The following is a 16,965-nucleotide window of genomic DNA, read 5'->3' on the forward strand; positions in this document are numbered from 1 at the left end:
ATCTCTGTGCCTAAAGTCCTCTCGGGTAATATTAAAGTGGTAGTTTTGTCACAGTATTAAACTCCATTTCCCATCCTGCAACGGTGTAGAGCATGTAATTGTGCAGTATTACCGGTGTAGATAGCCAGATCCACCTCCGATAAGTAATACACCTGGCTCGGTGAATTACGCCCGCCTGTTAATCCAGTTACAAGCGAGGGAGCTTTGCACATGGAGGAGCGCGCAGTGACAGTAATTATCGCCCTCGTGCCCTGGGCGAAGCTAAAAGCCAGCCGCGGTACCCCTCTACATTGCAGTTTAGCGCTCCTGGGCAGGAGAGATGAGACCGAGAGATAACTGATGAAATAACAAAACGTCATTGAGATTAAAACAGGATGAAGAGAGAGAGAGAGAGAAAGAGAGGGGGGAATTATTTAATACTGCTCTTTTTTCCTGCGATTTCCGCTAACTATATCAGCCTTGCAATCGTAAGGCTGCCTCACTATAAACAGTCTTGCTCATTGGCCTTGGATGTGGCAGTGTCACGCACCGCTCGGCAGTGCGCTCATAATTTTTTGTTGAAAAGCTTTGTTGCTTTTGTTAATTTATCGCTTTGATGGGATAATCACATTAAGTGTTTATGAACAAGAGCGGGCAGACACAAAGCTTTGGAGAAATGAATGGAGCTTTCAGAAACCAGTCGTCCTATAGGTCTGATTAAACAGATAAGGGATACACCATTTCATTGATAAGCATCTCTTTGAATATCCAAAAAGGAAGGGGGGGGGTCGTTCTACATTTGGTAGGCTTTCGGGCTATTCTCTCTCTCGCCCTCTCCTTTTCTACTTGTTGTGGTATCATTATTGTGTGCATTACAAAAATCAAACATGTATTTGGCTCCATCCTTTCACAAGCCAGCGTTAATAGGGCCAATCCTTGGTGGCAGATTTTTATCACAATCTATTCAGAAGCTATGTAGCTCTGGCATGCTTTTTCATCTTTTAACAAACAAGAAATTTTAAAACCACATGCTCACTCTATTCATTTGAAATGTATAATTCAGACAGTGCAGGATTTTGCCAATTTTTGTTTAATACACATGCAGTAATTTTGTGAAGCCTCATTGTGCAAAGGATGCTCTTTGTATCTTTTTATAAGAGCTAAGTTTTAAAGCAAATATTTGTTTTGGGGGTAAATTTCAGAGACTTGCAGAAGAGACTTACTGTATCAACAAGATTTCACACCATTCCATATATCTGTGCTTTTTATTTCAATTTTTCATTTTCTTTTCTTTCTTAGGTATCGTGTCATTGTCATTTTAATAACACTTCCTAAGGTAAAGAGATTTGAGCTCTCAAGAGATGTTCCATAATTGCTTTGGACAAATTTAAACTTGAACAAGAAACAAAAATAATTTTACTTTTACAGTAGCCAATCAAAACTGAGCTCCTATGATCTAAACTTCTAAAGGTAATTATTTGTTTACACTGATATGTCCCTGTGATTCTCGCTACAGCATGTAGCAATATACATTCCCACAAGAAATTGCCCCTTCAATACCTTTGCGATTTTGTAGACACACTATAAGTTCCGCTGATAATTTGTAATCTGCCATTCTCAAGTAGTAAGCATATTTTATGCTTCAGTACAATGTTTTTAGAAAATTCTTGCACAATTCCTGGGGTTTTATTTGTTTCTAAGTTCAGAACATCTTATATTCATCAAGTCTAAATTTGTTTTAACTTTTTCAAGGAGGAAATTTTCTAAAAGTGTGACTATATGATAAGATATTTTCATTATCTCACATGCACACACACACGCACACTCACGCACACACACGCACACAAACACTATTGACATTTTAGCTCGTTCAACATTTGAACATGTGGCATTCTAAAACATTTATGAAGCATTTAGATTCAATTTTCCACCCCAAAAAAGTAAATTGATTGATTAAATTTTAAGTTGGGATTTTCAAAAAAGCATTGATTTCTTTCTGGGAACATGTTTAAAGAGAGAGTTCTGCATTTGTTTTTCTGCAAATACTGAAGATCTCTAGTGAAAGATCGACTAAAGATTGTCCTTCCTTTACAATTAACAATGGTATAATTAATTCAGATATTGTATATAGATTGTTTTTTTAGTATTATTGAGACAATAAATATACAATTTGTAATGGCTAGTTCCAGGTTTAAAAATTGGAGCCTTTTTGTTGAAGTGTTTAATCTGTGAGATTTTGAAGACAAAAATCGATAGTATTTACTTGCAGAATACACAAGTATACATGTATGTGATCAAACATAATATATCGTCTGTTTGGAGCCAGAAGGGTGCTCACTCCTTGTCAAAATTCATGAGTTAACGTCCTGGCTCCAAACAGACAATATGAAGTTTTCCATAGAAACATTATTTCATTGCCAGTTGGTAGACCTGTCTTCAGTATTGCACCGTGTATCTTTAATGTGGCTTTTTATTATTAAGTTGAATTTAATGCTTTCTTTTAAATCCATTAGGGTAGCCAAGAGTATCTCTTTGTTTGAACTTCACCGAGGGCTCCCTGCCGGGCCAGAGCTCTCTGTGTGGGCTGCTGCGATGCGAGATTGAAACTGTTGCAATTTAGCTTCTAACGAATCGCGCATACTCAACAAATATTGCCAATTTGGTTGCAGTATGGGGTCCTCGCGATGCTCTAGTGGAGTGATTTGTTTGTGTGATCCGAGGGGGGGGGGGGGAGAGGGGGGATGGATGGTAAGGGTGGGGTCTTCGTTCAAGAATGGACACGTTAGAAATGCAAGGACAAAGACTAATCATGATTATTGTTTCAACTTACGTGATGATTGAACACACTTAATGTTTCTTCTTTTGAAGGTCTCTGCAAACATGCATGTACTTGCTAGTATCAGTGTTCTTTTTAATTTGAATAACTGGGTAGTAAGTTTGATAATTACATTTGCAGGACTACATTTGAATGAATGAACAAATTCTTTAGCATTTCTAAAATGTATGATTTAAAAGGAGGAGCGATAGCTCAGTTGGTAGAGCAGTGGTCTCGTGATCCTGTGACCCGGGTTCGAAACCAAGTCGATGCGATAGTGCCCATTGGTAAGGCATTAACCCTCATTACCAGGTCCCTCGGAGAGGACATTATATCAGGGTGCGGGGGCGAGGGGAGGGGACTCAGAAAATCTAAAATCCAAATAGGACTACTATGAATGAAAAGTATATAATGTTGTATAGCCCTTCCCAATCTTCTAAATATATCAGCTTTATAACTGGAGGGGAAGATTAAGAAATGTGAAAAGAAACTTACTATATGTATATATCAAAAGGACCATGCATGCAGGATAGTATATATATACTGTAGATTTAGCTAATTGTTTGGGAGGGATTGAGGAAAGTGTGTTGGTGTGTATAATTTTCAAAGAATACAGTGACAGCGCTCAGCCCTGACGAAACATCTGTAGATATATTGAGATGTCTCTTAAACTCTTTTTTGCGGTACTGTTTATGAAATCGCATCACTAACTGTAGTTATTGGGGAAAGTTTAAAGGGAATTCTAACCTTAGAAGTGAAGTCTAATAGAAAGCAACAAAAAAACAGAAAAGCAGATTTGTGAAAGTTTGAACGAAATTGGTCAAAACAAATTGAGAAAGTTGTTGTTATCATAATACCTATGGGCACTTTAAGTTGACAGGGTTGCTGTGAGGAAGTACCAGGCAACTTTCCCATTTGTTACGAGCACACAAAATTACTGGTACTAAAATGTAAATTTTTCAAAATGTAGAACTCTGGCGGGTATTCTCACTTTAGAGAACCTTTAATAATATGCTAGTGCTACCCACAATATATTTTGAGACGTGCCCCCAGGGAGAAAGCACTAAGGAAAAAAACAGAAAAATTATGATAAATTTTTGAAAAAGATAAACGGAAAAGGGGTCTGTGAATACCTTCAGTGACCAGATTGTCAATTTGCGATTTGCATAAATTTAGTGATCTCATATTTCAAACACTCATAATTTTATTATAATTGGTCCGATTTATTACATACTTTTGCCATTCTGGTCCTCTAATTGTTCTTCTTTCATTTAAATGGGATTAATACAAGATTTGGATTGCCTTTTAACTAGGAATGGAGGAAAAGGAGGAGAAGGAGGGGATTGGTGTGTGTGTGTGTGGAGGGGGGGGGGGGGTTGAGAAGGTGGGGGGGGGGGGGAGATACATAAATTTCCAAACCCAACACACTCTGGCAATTTAAAAACAAGTTAGAGACGTGTTTGTCAGTGTAACAACTGCAGCAATTGTGGCTAACAAATAGCTGAAGCCTAAATCCCTAAACTGAATTAACCTTCTGTGACATTTTACCAGATCCCACAATTTTGTGAAAACAACTCAGGTTTTTTCTTCTTTTTTCCTCCTCTTGTTTTAGTTTTATGCTCTCTTTCTGTCTTCTCTTATTCTTAATTTGAGCATGATTTATGCATCATGCTGTTTGTTTGGTTCTCTCTCTCTCTCTCAGTTTCTTCTTTATTTGAGCTGCCTTTTCCTATTATACACCACAACTGTACATATTTGGTTGTTCTATTTAGTACCTTTTATCACCAACTAACTGCACTTTTAGTTCATTTTTAAAATTAAAAACCTCCAACGAATACAATAATGAAAAACAATATTTAAAATGCAGACTTGATTTGGAACACTATGGTGTGGTGTATTTATTGCTTGACCTTCAGATAGGTCGAAGGTTGTAATCTCCACTGATGCTATGTCCTTAAAGGGATCCGGTAACTTTGTCTCAGATTCTGAAATAAAATTCTGGATTTAGCTCATGATGCAATGATAATTATAAACCTTAAGGTCAGTCAGGAGCCCCATGACTTTTACAAGCCGATCGCCTGTCTGATTATCAAGATATTTATGATTGGAATTACAAATTTTGAAAACCGTTCGCCTGACGGTTTTCATAACACTACAGTCTATTGGGGAAAACGAGTATGGTAAAACCGGTCACTCAAAGATTTTTGCTTTTTTGAGGCACTTTTTGATCATTTTGAAGCGCAATTTTTTTAGGGCTTCAATATTACACCATATCACAGACACTGATAACACGTAGGGCCGTGTATCTCAGATTTAACATTGTTAAACGATCCCTTTAAGAGAAAGCATTTTATCCTCTTTTTTTTTTCTTTCTCGTCTCTTGGAAATTACAAGTACTGCCAGGCATTTTCATTGCATTTATTTTTTACAGATTAATATGATCTTTTTATTTAGCAGAAATCTATCAACCCAGTAATACTAAAAGTTGAGTGTAAGAAATAGAGAAATGAACGTAATAATGGATCAACATACAGCAGCATAAGGTGGAGAAGAAAGAAATGAATTATTACAGGCCGAGAATCCATGAAATACCGGTAATACATACTTTCTACTGCAACAGTAATCTTGTTCATATTGGACAAGACATTATGTTTATTGATACATATAGTTTATTCAAGTAGACCTCACCGGTAAATCAAAATTCTAAAAGTACCCTTTATCAGAGAAGAGAAACATTTGCCACCTACATTTATTTTAAAGTGTACATAAAAAACATTTGTATTAATCTTATAAACTCCTTGTGGTGACATGAACGACATGGGATTTTCCAGAGAAAGGGACATCGCTTCAAACTCTTGTTTCCTTCTTGACTTGTCACCGAGGCAGCTCCTCGCCCAATTTGGAACCCACTTACCGCCTCTGCTGGGTGCTAGCTCGCCCCTTAACACGGGACGGCAGGTGCACGGAGGGGACCTGCTGTGCCCTCCCGCACCCCTCCATGTCCCCCTCTTCCACCCCTCTGCCTCAGTCCCATCAATTCATCATAGCCAGGGAGACTGGACTTGACCTGTACATTATGTGTTTGTCACATTGTTGCAGAATGAGTGGAGCCGTGTCGAGAGAAAGAACGTCCCCTGTAAGAAGTTGACCCCTGTCTGGTCGTTGCACATGGTGCTTTTGTTGGCCAAGTGGTGTGAAAAACCATAGCACGGATGTAATTCCATTGTCTGTTTTATTCAGTAGCTACTAGCTATTATCATCCTTATTTGGTATCTATCAATTATTCTTAGTAAAGTCAAAATCTTAAAGGAGCAGTGAATAACAACACCATGGTATATTGTACTTTCTTCTCAGGCAAGATAGCGAGTATTTTTGAAAATATGGGGACACAATTTGAGCTGACCGCAGATCAAATCAGATTTGGTTCTCTCGCCCCTTAACACGGGACGGCAGGTGCACGGAGGGGACCTGCTGTGCCCTCCCGCACCCCTCCATGTCCCCCTCTTCCACCCCTCTGCCTCAGTCCCATCAATTCATCATAGCCAGGGAGACTGGACTTGACCTGTACATTATGTGTTTGTCACATTGTTGCAGAATGAGTGGAGCCGTGTCGAGAGAAAGAACGTCCCCTGTAAGAAGTTGACCCCTGTCTGGTCGTTGCACATGGTGCTTTTGTTGGCCAAGTGGTGTGAAAAACCATAGCACGGATGTAATTCCATTGTCTGTTTTATTCAGTAGCTACTAGCTATTATCATCCTTATTTGGTATCTATCAATTATTCTTAGTAAAGTCAAAATCTTAAAGGAGCAGTGAATAACAACACCATGGTATATTGTACTTTCTTCTCAGGCAAGATAGCGAGTATTTTTGAAAATATGGGGACACAATTTGAGCTGACCGCAGATCAAATCAGATTTGGTTCTCTGTGTGAGGAGATGGTTACACACACCATCCCCACCGCACCTCATCCTCTTACCAAACTCATCATGTTCCTGTCTGATGGCCCATGCACCCTCCTCTCCCTCTTCCCCCCCCCCCCCCAATTCAGACAAGAAAATGTTTGTTTTATACCTGGTATACTGTGCAATTGGAAACAATAGCCAGTTCAGCCATCAACAAATAAATGTTAAAAGCTGGTCACACCAGCAGTCCCTGTATTATGAGAGTCCCAAACAGGCCAATCAAATGAGTTTGCTGCTGCTGCTTCTGCTCAGATCATGTCATGTATCATTACTCTATTAATAGCGATAACAAAAACTTGTATGAACATCTTATCACATGATAATGACAGTATAAATGGGTGTGGCTTATCATGAATACCTAATGATTGAAGAGAACATTGCATGGGTAGACGCCAGCAACTGACAAGCAATCGACAACCTAATCACATCACTAAAAAACAATATCCCAAGTTGCTTATCTACATGTATGGATACAACATTTCTTATGATATTCTTTGTATGCCCCTTTGATATTTCCTTATTATTTAAGAATGTTTCTTTATACAATGTTTCCTCTTGTCTGAAAGGGTGCCAAGTTTTCCTGGAAATAATAATAAATGCTCGCAGTGATACGCTGATTAGCACAGTGTTACATGCGGAATGTGAATGATCATTATGTGGTGAAGATCGAATACCCCAACACGAAGGCGGAGTCTTGTCCTCATTTGAACGTCTCATTAGCCAGCACATGAAGGAGAGTTCAGGGATATGTTCACATTCTAAATTTAATCCTGTTTAGTCTGTCATTTAGGGAGGGAGGGAGGGGGATGTACATTTATAGGACCATAAAAGACGAGACTAAATATGAAGAAACAATGAAACATGGTTCATAGATATGAAATTACATGAAAATGCACAAGAGAACACTATTCAACTGACCCTCCTAACCCCCGCCCCCCCCCCCCCCCCCCAAAAAAAAAAAAAAAAAAACACGAGAAAATTTGTTGTCTATTCGGAGGCAGAATGAGAAGGGTGTTACACTGTATATTTAAATCTCTGTATTAATAAGGTAATATGTTCCACCATATTATATGAGGGAGAGAAAGAAAGATATAAAAAAATACATTTCAATCACATAAACTAGGTTACATCTATCTACCCTGACATGGTGCACTCCAGCTTCAAGTGCAATTTAAATTCTATTTCCTGTTTTTTGCATCCGTCATGATTCTTTGGGAAAATGTCTCATTTCTTGGTTGGATGATGAATGGCTTGTAAAATGCAATTGGAAGCAGGGAACTTTCACTTCCTTCCACATTGAAAATGGATAAAGGGTTTCCTCATATCGTCTGTTTGAAGCCAGAACAGAGTTAATGCCCTTCTGGCTCTGAACTGACTTGGGTATGTTTATGCTCAATTTTGAAGGCAGAATGAGCGATTTGAAACGCTCATCGTAATCGCAGTTCCATGGTGTACTGTTTATGCTCACTTCTCTGGCTCCTCCAGGCATGATTCTGGCTCCTATAGGCATGATTCTGGCTCAGAGCCACAATCATGCCTGGAGGAGCCAGAGAAGTGCAGGGCAGTGCAGAGTCTGCAGGTGGATTCGCAAACCTGCACTGCGCATGCTACGTTGATCCCATTTAAACACGTTTACAAACGATTGTGCGTTTATGCTTCTCTAGAATTGCCGATCCAAAACGCACCTTTTTCTGAGTTTTCGATCTGCGTTTTTCTGTGATTCTACAAAAATGAGAAAGGACGCAACCGTGTTTTGAACTAAACGCGTAACAAATGCCTCATTCTGGCCCGAAAAATTTGAGCATAAACGTACCCTATATGCCCTCACGGTGACGATATGGTAGAAATAATCCCCAGGGAGTGGAAATTGTGCGTGGATGAATCCTATGACCGGGGTTATAATATCTGTAATCTTATCTTAGAGATGGTACCGGTATTCAGTATTATGCGCTACTACTACTAAATGTTACTACTTCTACTACTTCTACTACTATTACTAATACTACTACTACTTCTACTACTTCTACTACTACTACTACTACTACTACTACTACTACTACTTCTACTGCTACTACTACTAATGTGCTTTTACATTTTGTTTTACAGAGCTAAAGCTAGAGAGGGCATTGCTGCAGTATCAGTGAGGTCTACCGATCAGGAAGAGTGGAACACGCTGTCTATGGTCAAGCAGGAATCTTTCGCCATGGTAACGGCCGAGGGTTTGAGATCCGCTGCAGATGCCTCCACCACTGACAGGTAAGGGTTTGATTGCCTTTTAAGGAATGGAATATATTGTGGAACAAATCTGAGAGGATGTTGTCCTCCTCTGGTCTGTTTGGAATCGGTATACATGGACATTGTAGTAGCATCTGTGAAACGTTACAACAAAAAACCTCCCTGCTACACATCCCACCCCCCCCCCCCCCCATCATTTGCTTTTGACAGTTGCAAAGGTGAGAGGAATACATCTTTGAGATTCTATTTTCCCTGTTCAGGCTAGGAAAATTTGTTTTCTTGCTATACAAAAACTACAAAGCTATAGGCCTATATGATGAGTACTTTATTGTTTTCCATACTGCAGTTCTAAACACCATATAACGAAACGTTGTGTAATGAAACATATAGCTACACTGATGTTCAAGCATCGTTTCTAAGGATAAAGAATCGGGATCCACTGCTATTTTGAAGGGGCATATCCTACGAAATCTGAATAAATGGGCAGGGCTTGTCATGAACGCACACTGACGATTGGCCAGCCGTCATCTCAGTTGATACTAAGAAATTTCCTCTAGTCCGAACAGACGATTAGATACAGAATGAGAGAAATCAATCCTGCCTTGATTCCGCTGAGAAGTCCAGCTTGGTCGGTCGGTCGGGTGACAAGGAGAAGGTGTGCCAAGCTCTCGATTGAGCCCCTAAATTGAATTTCTTTTTTTTTTGATGGGGAGCAAAGAAAAAGACGAGATTGGAAACTGAATGACACCCAACTGAAACCATATGTCTCCAAGTGCGTAGAGGGAGAGAGTCCCTGACAAGAGACGTGTCGCTAGACTTGGTTCTAGGATCATCATATCCATAATGGATGTACCATTGACTTGACGAGTACAAGATTAATTTAACGTTAAAGTTTGTTTCCTTAAAAACTCTGCTGTAGAGTGACTCTCAATTTGAGTGCAGTCTCCTACAAGTGTAGATTTTGTTTTGAAGGAAGGGCTTCCACTTCCAGTCACAGTCAGTACCACAAAAATTTCAGTCTACTTACAACATTTGTTGTACAATCATGATGCAAAATGACTGAAACTTCCAGCTGTATCTCTTGAATTGGCAACTGTATCAGAAACAAGAAGATATATCTTGGCTAGACTGTATGTGCTTATGAATTTTCTGCTCACTAATTTGCTTTTTATTTGAAAACGTATGTGATTCTCTCTTTAGGTAATATGTAAAATATTTTTCATCCGGCTTTTTGTAGTTTGCTGATTGATGTGAGCACAATGAATGTAAAGGGCTAGTTTTGGCAGACTACGGGGGTCGTGTGGTTATTTTGTTGCCAAAAGCGCACCAAATACCTGTATCCATGAAGGGTTTGAGTAATAGCGAGCCGACCTGAGCAGGCCGAGAAGAAAGAGGTGGAAAATCTCGCTTTCTCCCTGTGGCGTAACCCAAGTCCCCGCAATCAGTGGAACGTAATTGGAGTCATGTGAGCCATGCTTGTGAGGCAGTATCAAAGATGACCGTTGGGAGATGAGAGAGATGAGGAGAGAAGAGAGGGGGAGGGAGATGTGGTGAAGGTGAGGTAAGGAGGGGTGAGGAGGAGAGGAGTGAGAAGGGAAAGGGGAGGGGTGAGGAGGGGACGAGATGGTTGGATGAGAGTGCAGGGAGGAAGGATGGAGGAGGGAAGGAATGGAGGGGAAAGAAGAAGGAAGAAAGAGGAGATGAGGAATGGGACATTGTGAGAAGAAAGAGAATGAGAAGGAGAGAGAGAGAGAGAGAGAGAGAGAGAGAGAAAGGGGGGGGAGTTGATTGGAAGAGAGAGAGATAGAGAGAGTGCAAAATTCAGAGAGTGGGAAGAACAAGGAGGGAATAAAAGACCTATGTGTACATTGTACATCCACATATTAAATGCAGAGATGATTAAGGAGGGAAAGTTGGAAAAGGAGGATGAGACCACTTTCGTCTTGATACAAAACCAATGTCTAAGAAGTAGGAACCCATTTTGGGGAATGGGGGAAGATATGATATGAAGAAATGAGATTTATAATTTCAAATTTTCAATGGTAGAAAAGGGGGAGAAATGGTTAGATTGCGTCAGTATATCCTTCGTTAAATGTAAGCCTGCGGAGAGAGTGAGAGAAAAAGAGAGAGAGAGTGAGAGAGAGAGAGAGAGAGAGAGAGAGCGCACATTGACCCGAGACTCTTGACCTCACAGCATGGTTTAGTCATGGACCTAGTCCAATGCCATGAACCTTGCAATTTCCCCATCTTTCTTCACTCCCAGTCTCCACGTATCAGTCTTTGGACATATCAAGACATTTGCTATGTCCAATTTCTGAGCTTTATTTTGCCAAAGGTATAGTGTTAGGGTTAATAGGGTTGCAAATGGGTGTTAGGTTTAAGGTTAGGGTTAGGTATACATGTGTTTGATCCACCACTGAAGTTAGGAATTTGGATAGTGTAGGAAATTGGTGCAGAGCAAGTTCGCAGGAGCAAGTTTCATACATGTGCCTGTTAGTGTCAGTCCCCCCCCCCCCTCTGCTTTTCGATTTCCTTCTCCAACCTCTCCATCTTTCTCTCTCTCTCTCTCTCTCCCTCTTTCTCCTCTCTTACTGTTTTCTCTCACTCCATTCTCTCACTCGTTTGCCATCCCTCTCCCACCAAGTAATTCTCTTTTCCTGTTAATCTCATATCTTTTGTACCTTTCATCTATTATTTGAATGATGTTCGGGATTAAAGAGCTGAACTTTCTATTTCCTTCCTTTTTCCGTCGCTTAGATTCACATACCGTACCCACACACATAGTGACATACACCAGTTTGCCCCCTTTTCCCTTCGTAGTTCCCAGTCTGTTGTTTTCTCATTTCCACTCACTGCCAAGGTGCAGAGTGAAAGGATATTTGATGGTTCTGCATGCTCTGACTGAAGGACTTGACTCAAATAAGGGGGTCATACAAATTACCTGATTGTGGACTCCAGTTGCAGCAGTGGTTACAGTAATTTACTTTGGAATTTGGTCGTTATTTTCTGATGTTAGGGGGGGGGGGGGGGGTTAGAGTTGGGTCAGTCATAGATCTAGAAGCACTGTTCCTGATTTGCTGAACTTGTAGTATAGGGAGACTGAACTTTCAGAAAGATATTAAAGGTCACAGGAGGAGAAGGGATTATGGGGAACCAGGCATTGTGATGCGTTTTTAGATAGAGGATGAGAATTGAGGGTGAATTGCCGTTTGGTCTACAAGTAGGTATACTACCCAATTAGCCTATTCCCATTTGGTCTACACCCAGCCCGTCTACTATCCACATAGTGTAATAATCTTTTGGTCTATTATTCATTAAGTCTAATAATCAGTTAGTCTAATATAGTCTAAATGCACATTTGATATTATCTACCATCCATAAGGTATAATAATCATTTGATGATGATTATTTGTTATGATTATAAGATCATATGAATAGTCAGACAAGAGAAAAAAACTTGTCTTTGGTTCAATAATCTACACAACATGTTGCTGCCTGTATATGACAGGTAATCCACTTTTTAGTGTGAACATGGTAGGCCAGGAATACCAAGTCGCAAAACATAAAATGAAACAGATTTTTTTGGCACCATTTTAAATAAAAACTTGCTGTAGAATGAGCTAGACTCACATGAATGTCATACTGATTGTTGTGTGAGTGAACTGTGTAAACTACCTTGCACATCCCTCCAAAAACGAGTGTCCTTTTTTACAAAGTTGATGCAAAATTAATCTTGCTTGTATGTCTCTTTATTGCTTCACCGCTGTTAAATATTTCTTTCAGTGATGTTTCTTTGTACAAATTTTTCCCTCGTGTGAAAGGGCTGCAGTTCAGGTAGACACCTATCCTCTTGACTGAGGAGAAAGAGAAAAAGATCAGCCACCATCTGTTGCTAAGTGTCGGGTGATGAAATAGAAAACAAGAGGGAATGCGAATGCCCAAGAATCGAGTGAACGCACAAATATTCCTACACAACTCAACGTTCACATCTACATGTATATATCTGGGGTGTTTTATGGGTTCTTTCAGGCTTCATCATTTAAACTCACATTGCCAGCTATGGCATACTGTTTCTCGTCAAGCATTAAAAGCAGCAATATGTGATTGAGTTCTGTTCTCTCGCAGCTACGTTCATAAGACATTGGCTTATGTTGAACTTGTTGGATGTGGGATATCAATAGGGGCTGGGAAGTGGAGACCTAATAATACAGTGGTAATCTAGTCAGTGGGAAAGTTCCTTACAAAGTTCATACAACCCCATTACTCGCATGTCTGATAGTCAAGCTCTGAATCGAGTTTGTTTAATCGAACTCTCCACCCTTGTGTGTTTCATTTACCCCCCTCTCTCCCTTCCTCCCTCTACCTCAATCTATCTCTCTCTCTTTCTCTATCTCTATATCATATCTTTATCTATCTTGTTGTATTTCTCTTGAACTTTTCTCTCTGTGTACATTTATATGTGTCACTTCCTTTATCTGTCTCTGTCTTTTCTCTTTCTCCACCTCCCTCTCTGTCACTCTGTCTCTCACTCTCCCTGTCTGTCTCTCTCTTTTTCTGTGTATGTGTATATACGCATGTGCGTGTGTGTTTGTCCCTCTATCTCTTTACATGTGTATCTCGCTGACAATCTCTCACTCTCACTCTCTCTCTGCAGCCCTGAGGAGAACCCTCTAGTGTTTGTGATGGAGTTTGAAGTGCTGAACGACACGGACGCGGCCACGAACCCGGCCACGCACCTTGTCATCAACTGGAGAGTGGACTGTAGTCTCCGTGGCGATGCAAGAGCTTCCCGCTTCAGCACCGACATCACTATATCGGACAACTGGATACAAGCTATTGTGCCTGTTTCAAAGGTATAAAGTTTATTCAGATTCAGATTCTCGATTCATAGTTTAAACAACACAGAAAATTAGTGTCCACTAGCATTGCAGGAATACAAACCCTCATGCAATACGGTCATCTTTGCAATTAAACCTCTTTATTTTCTTTGGTGTTGACTCTTTCTTTTATTGCTCTTTTTGCAAAGCTTCTAATGAACTTTGGAACAAAAACTGTCTGACTGTCAAGTGTCAACCAATAAAAAACTTATCTTAAGACACATTTATTCAAAATTGGTTTTGATGATTAACTTACTTTGTTCACATTACTCCCACTATACCCCTCTCTTTCTCTCTCTTCCTACCTCCTTTTCCCCTCTCTCTTCCACTCTCTCTCTCTCCCTCCCCTCTCTTCCCCCTACTTTTCTTTCTCTCCCCCTCTCTCTTGCTCTCACTCACAATTCTTTACGTTTTCTGGTGTCTCAGGGGAGGAGTATCATGAACACTGCCTTCCTCACAGGTCAAGAGGTCACAATGACCCTTGACATCGGGGTCGTGACCTTTCTGGGTGATGTGATGGATGCTGCAGGCCTTGCCAGATGTCGAAGTACAGACACAGATATCCTCAAGGTATCAACAATTCAACCTGTTCTTCATTTTTAGTATATTTATCTGAATGCTTTTGATTGACCTCTTATAAAGGTGAAAAACAGCTTTCCCATTCCTTTTTTTTTTTTTTTTCTTTTTCTTCTTTTTTTTTTCTTTTCTTTTCTTCTTTCATGGAGAAGAACTTATACTATTATTGCTCCATGAAAATTACTGCTCATGAAATATATTACCAAACGTAGCTGAAAACTTGGGACAACATTTCGATTCCACGTGTGCATGTTGTGCCATGTATGTATCTATATCTGTGTGCAGTGCATTTTATTGTCTGTTTTTTTTATAGCAGGATTGAGCAAATTTGTTGTCATTTAAACATTTTGAAAACCTGAGAAAACATAATGCAATGAAATGATTAAGTAATTTGCTAGAAAAAAAAGTTAAGAATGGTTATAGTGTCAATTGGATTGTCTCACATGTACTGTTAAACTCAATATAACGCTGATAACGTTTGGTTTGTTAACAGGTCCGTCGAAGCTGCGCCAATGTGTACGTAGATGGCACAGAGACCTCTGGTTCAGAGAGCACCAGTGTTCATGTCAGCCTGCAGGATCACGAAGCGACCATCATGTTCAGCGTCTGGGTCCCAGAACTACCCATTAGATTGGACATCTCTGACAGCAAGCTTAGCACCATCAGAGGATGGAAAGTTGCGGGAGGCAGACAGGATGGGTAAGTAACCCCCCCCCCTTTTCCCTCCGCCGTCCCCTTCCTCTTCCCTTCCCCTTCCCTTTCAGTTTCCCTTCCCCCTCCCCTCCTCCTTCGTCCCTCTTTCCCTTCCCCACTTTTTCCTTTTTCGTCCTTTACCTCCCTATCCCTTCACCCTCTCCATCCTCCTTCCTCTTACTGTCCCCTTTCCTCTTCATCTCTATCCCTCACACTCAATCTCCTCCCTTCACTCTCCTCCCTTCCCCTCCCTTCCCTCTCCTCCCTTCCCTCTCCTCCCTTCCCTCTCCTCCCTTCCCCTCCCTTCCCTCTCCTCCCTTCCCCTCCCTTCCCTTTCCTCCCTTCCCCTCCCTTCCCTCTCCTCCCTTCCCCTCCCTTCCCTCTCCTCCTTTCCCCTCCCTTCCCTCTCCTCCCTTCCCCTCCCTTCCCTCTCCTCCCTTCCCTCTCCTCCCTTCCCTTTCCTCCCTTCCCTCTCCTCCCTTCCCCTCCCTTCCCTCTCCTCCCTTCCCCTCCCTTTCCCTCTCCTCCCTTCCCCTCCCTTCCCTCGCCTCCCTTCCCCTCCCTTCCCTCTCCTCCCTTCCCCTCCCTTCCCTCTCCTCCCTTCCCCTCCCTTCCCTCTCCTCCCTTCCCCTCCCTTTCCCTCTCCTCCCTTCCCACAAATTGTGAACTTTCTCATTCCTTTTATATCACTTTGGAAGAAAATCCGAACAAAAATGTCTCCTGATCAGGATTGCTCTTAAAATGCCCTCATATTCTAAAAATGATGAGAAAAAGCAGAAAAGTTTAGTCCAATGACCATCCCATATGTGTGTGCGTAGTCCCATATACTAATTCCCTTGTGCAGTGCATGTGAATTAAACCAAGACCGAGACCATTTTTTTTTTTAATTTGATGTTTCCAAAACCTTACAGTACATACACCAATTCTCATGTACTACAAAATCAACTTTTCCCAATTACTTTACAAATACAAAAATTCTATTTTCCTCAGTTGTAATTGCAAGAAAAAGAAGTGAATTTTATTTTTGAACACGTTTTTTAATTTGTACTTCATTTACTCATCAATCAGAGGGATTCTGGAGCCAGAGCAGATGCTGAATGGAGATGGGGAGACCAGTAAGAAGAACGCCTGTCATCTCAGATACCAACAAGCCAAGATAGCCATCTATACCAGGTTCTATGCACCCAATGCAAACTCAAGTAAGTAGACAACTTTTAATCTCTTCAGGGTTCCCAGCTCTCTTAGAAATCAGGAAAATGAGTCTCTTTTTTTCTATCAGTCAGGGGAGAGGTCAAGGAATGTTTGAGAAAAATCACCTAAATGAGGGAGAAATAAGGGTGTTTTACTGGCTCCAAAAAATGTAGGTAATGTCATGTATTTTGTCTTGTTTCCTAACAGCGTATCCAAAGGACAATTGGCTGTAATGGCATTTTAGAGTTTAAAATGCCTCCTGGAATTTGAAGCTCTGTCAGGGAAAAATCACAGAATTTTGTTTTCATAACTCTCACAGGAGATAATGATGGGTAGATCAAGTTGATCGAGTAGATTGGTATGGTCTTGTGGTTAGGGAGAGAAAAGCCATTGGCTTTAGCAAGCATTGAATGTCCAGGCTGTCAGCCTAGAAGGAGACGCTAGAAGAAGACATGAAAACATCTCAGGCCCCACCGAATTGGATGCGGAAGACAGGAAGGAAAAGGAAATATCCAACCCCACAGCATAAGGGGAAAAATGCTAAAAGTTTCATAGTGTATCATTTTTAAATACATAAACAAATGTTACAGTGGAAGAAAAATATCCAACATTATTCTCACTCTTAATAACATTTTTT

The 16,965-nt window shown here is 40.6% G+C and overlaps 1 protein-coding gene across 1 annotated transcript in view; it reads left to right on the top strand.

The window, feature by feature from the left end:
- The window catches only part of LOC752218 (transmembrane protein 132E), a 53,989-nt gene that overhangs the window by 33,156 nt on the left and 3,868 nt on the right, over nucleotides 1-16,965 (top strand). Inside the window, exons 3-7 of the mRNA XM_030991664.1 lie at nucleotides 8,863-9,012; nucleotides 13,646-13,844; nucleotides 14,295-14,438; nucleotides 14,938-15,143; nucleotides 16,206-16,336. Of these exons, the coding sequence (XP_030847524.1) occupies nucleotides 8,863-9,012; nucleotides 13,646-13,844; nucleotides 14,295-14,438; nucleotides 14,938-15,143; nucleotides 16,206-16,336 (830 nt within the window). The remainder of the gene's footprint in view (nucleotides 1-8,862; nucleotides 9,013-13,645; nucleotides 13,845-14,294; nucleotides 14,439-14,937; nucleotides 15,144-16,205; nucleotides 16,337-16,965) is intronic.

This window comes from Strongylocentrotus purpuratus, unplaced genomic scaffold, assembly GCF_000002235.5.
Source record: "Strongylocentrotus purpuratus isolate Spur 01 unplaced genomic scaffold, Spur_5.0 spur5_scaffold_2, whole genome shotgun sequence".
Lineage (NCBI taxonomy): Eukaryota > Metazoa > Echinodermata > Echinoidea > Camarodonta > Strongylocentrotidae > Strongylocentrotus > Strongylocentrotus purpuratus.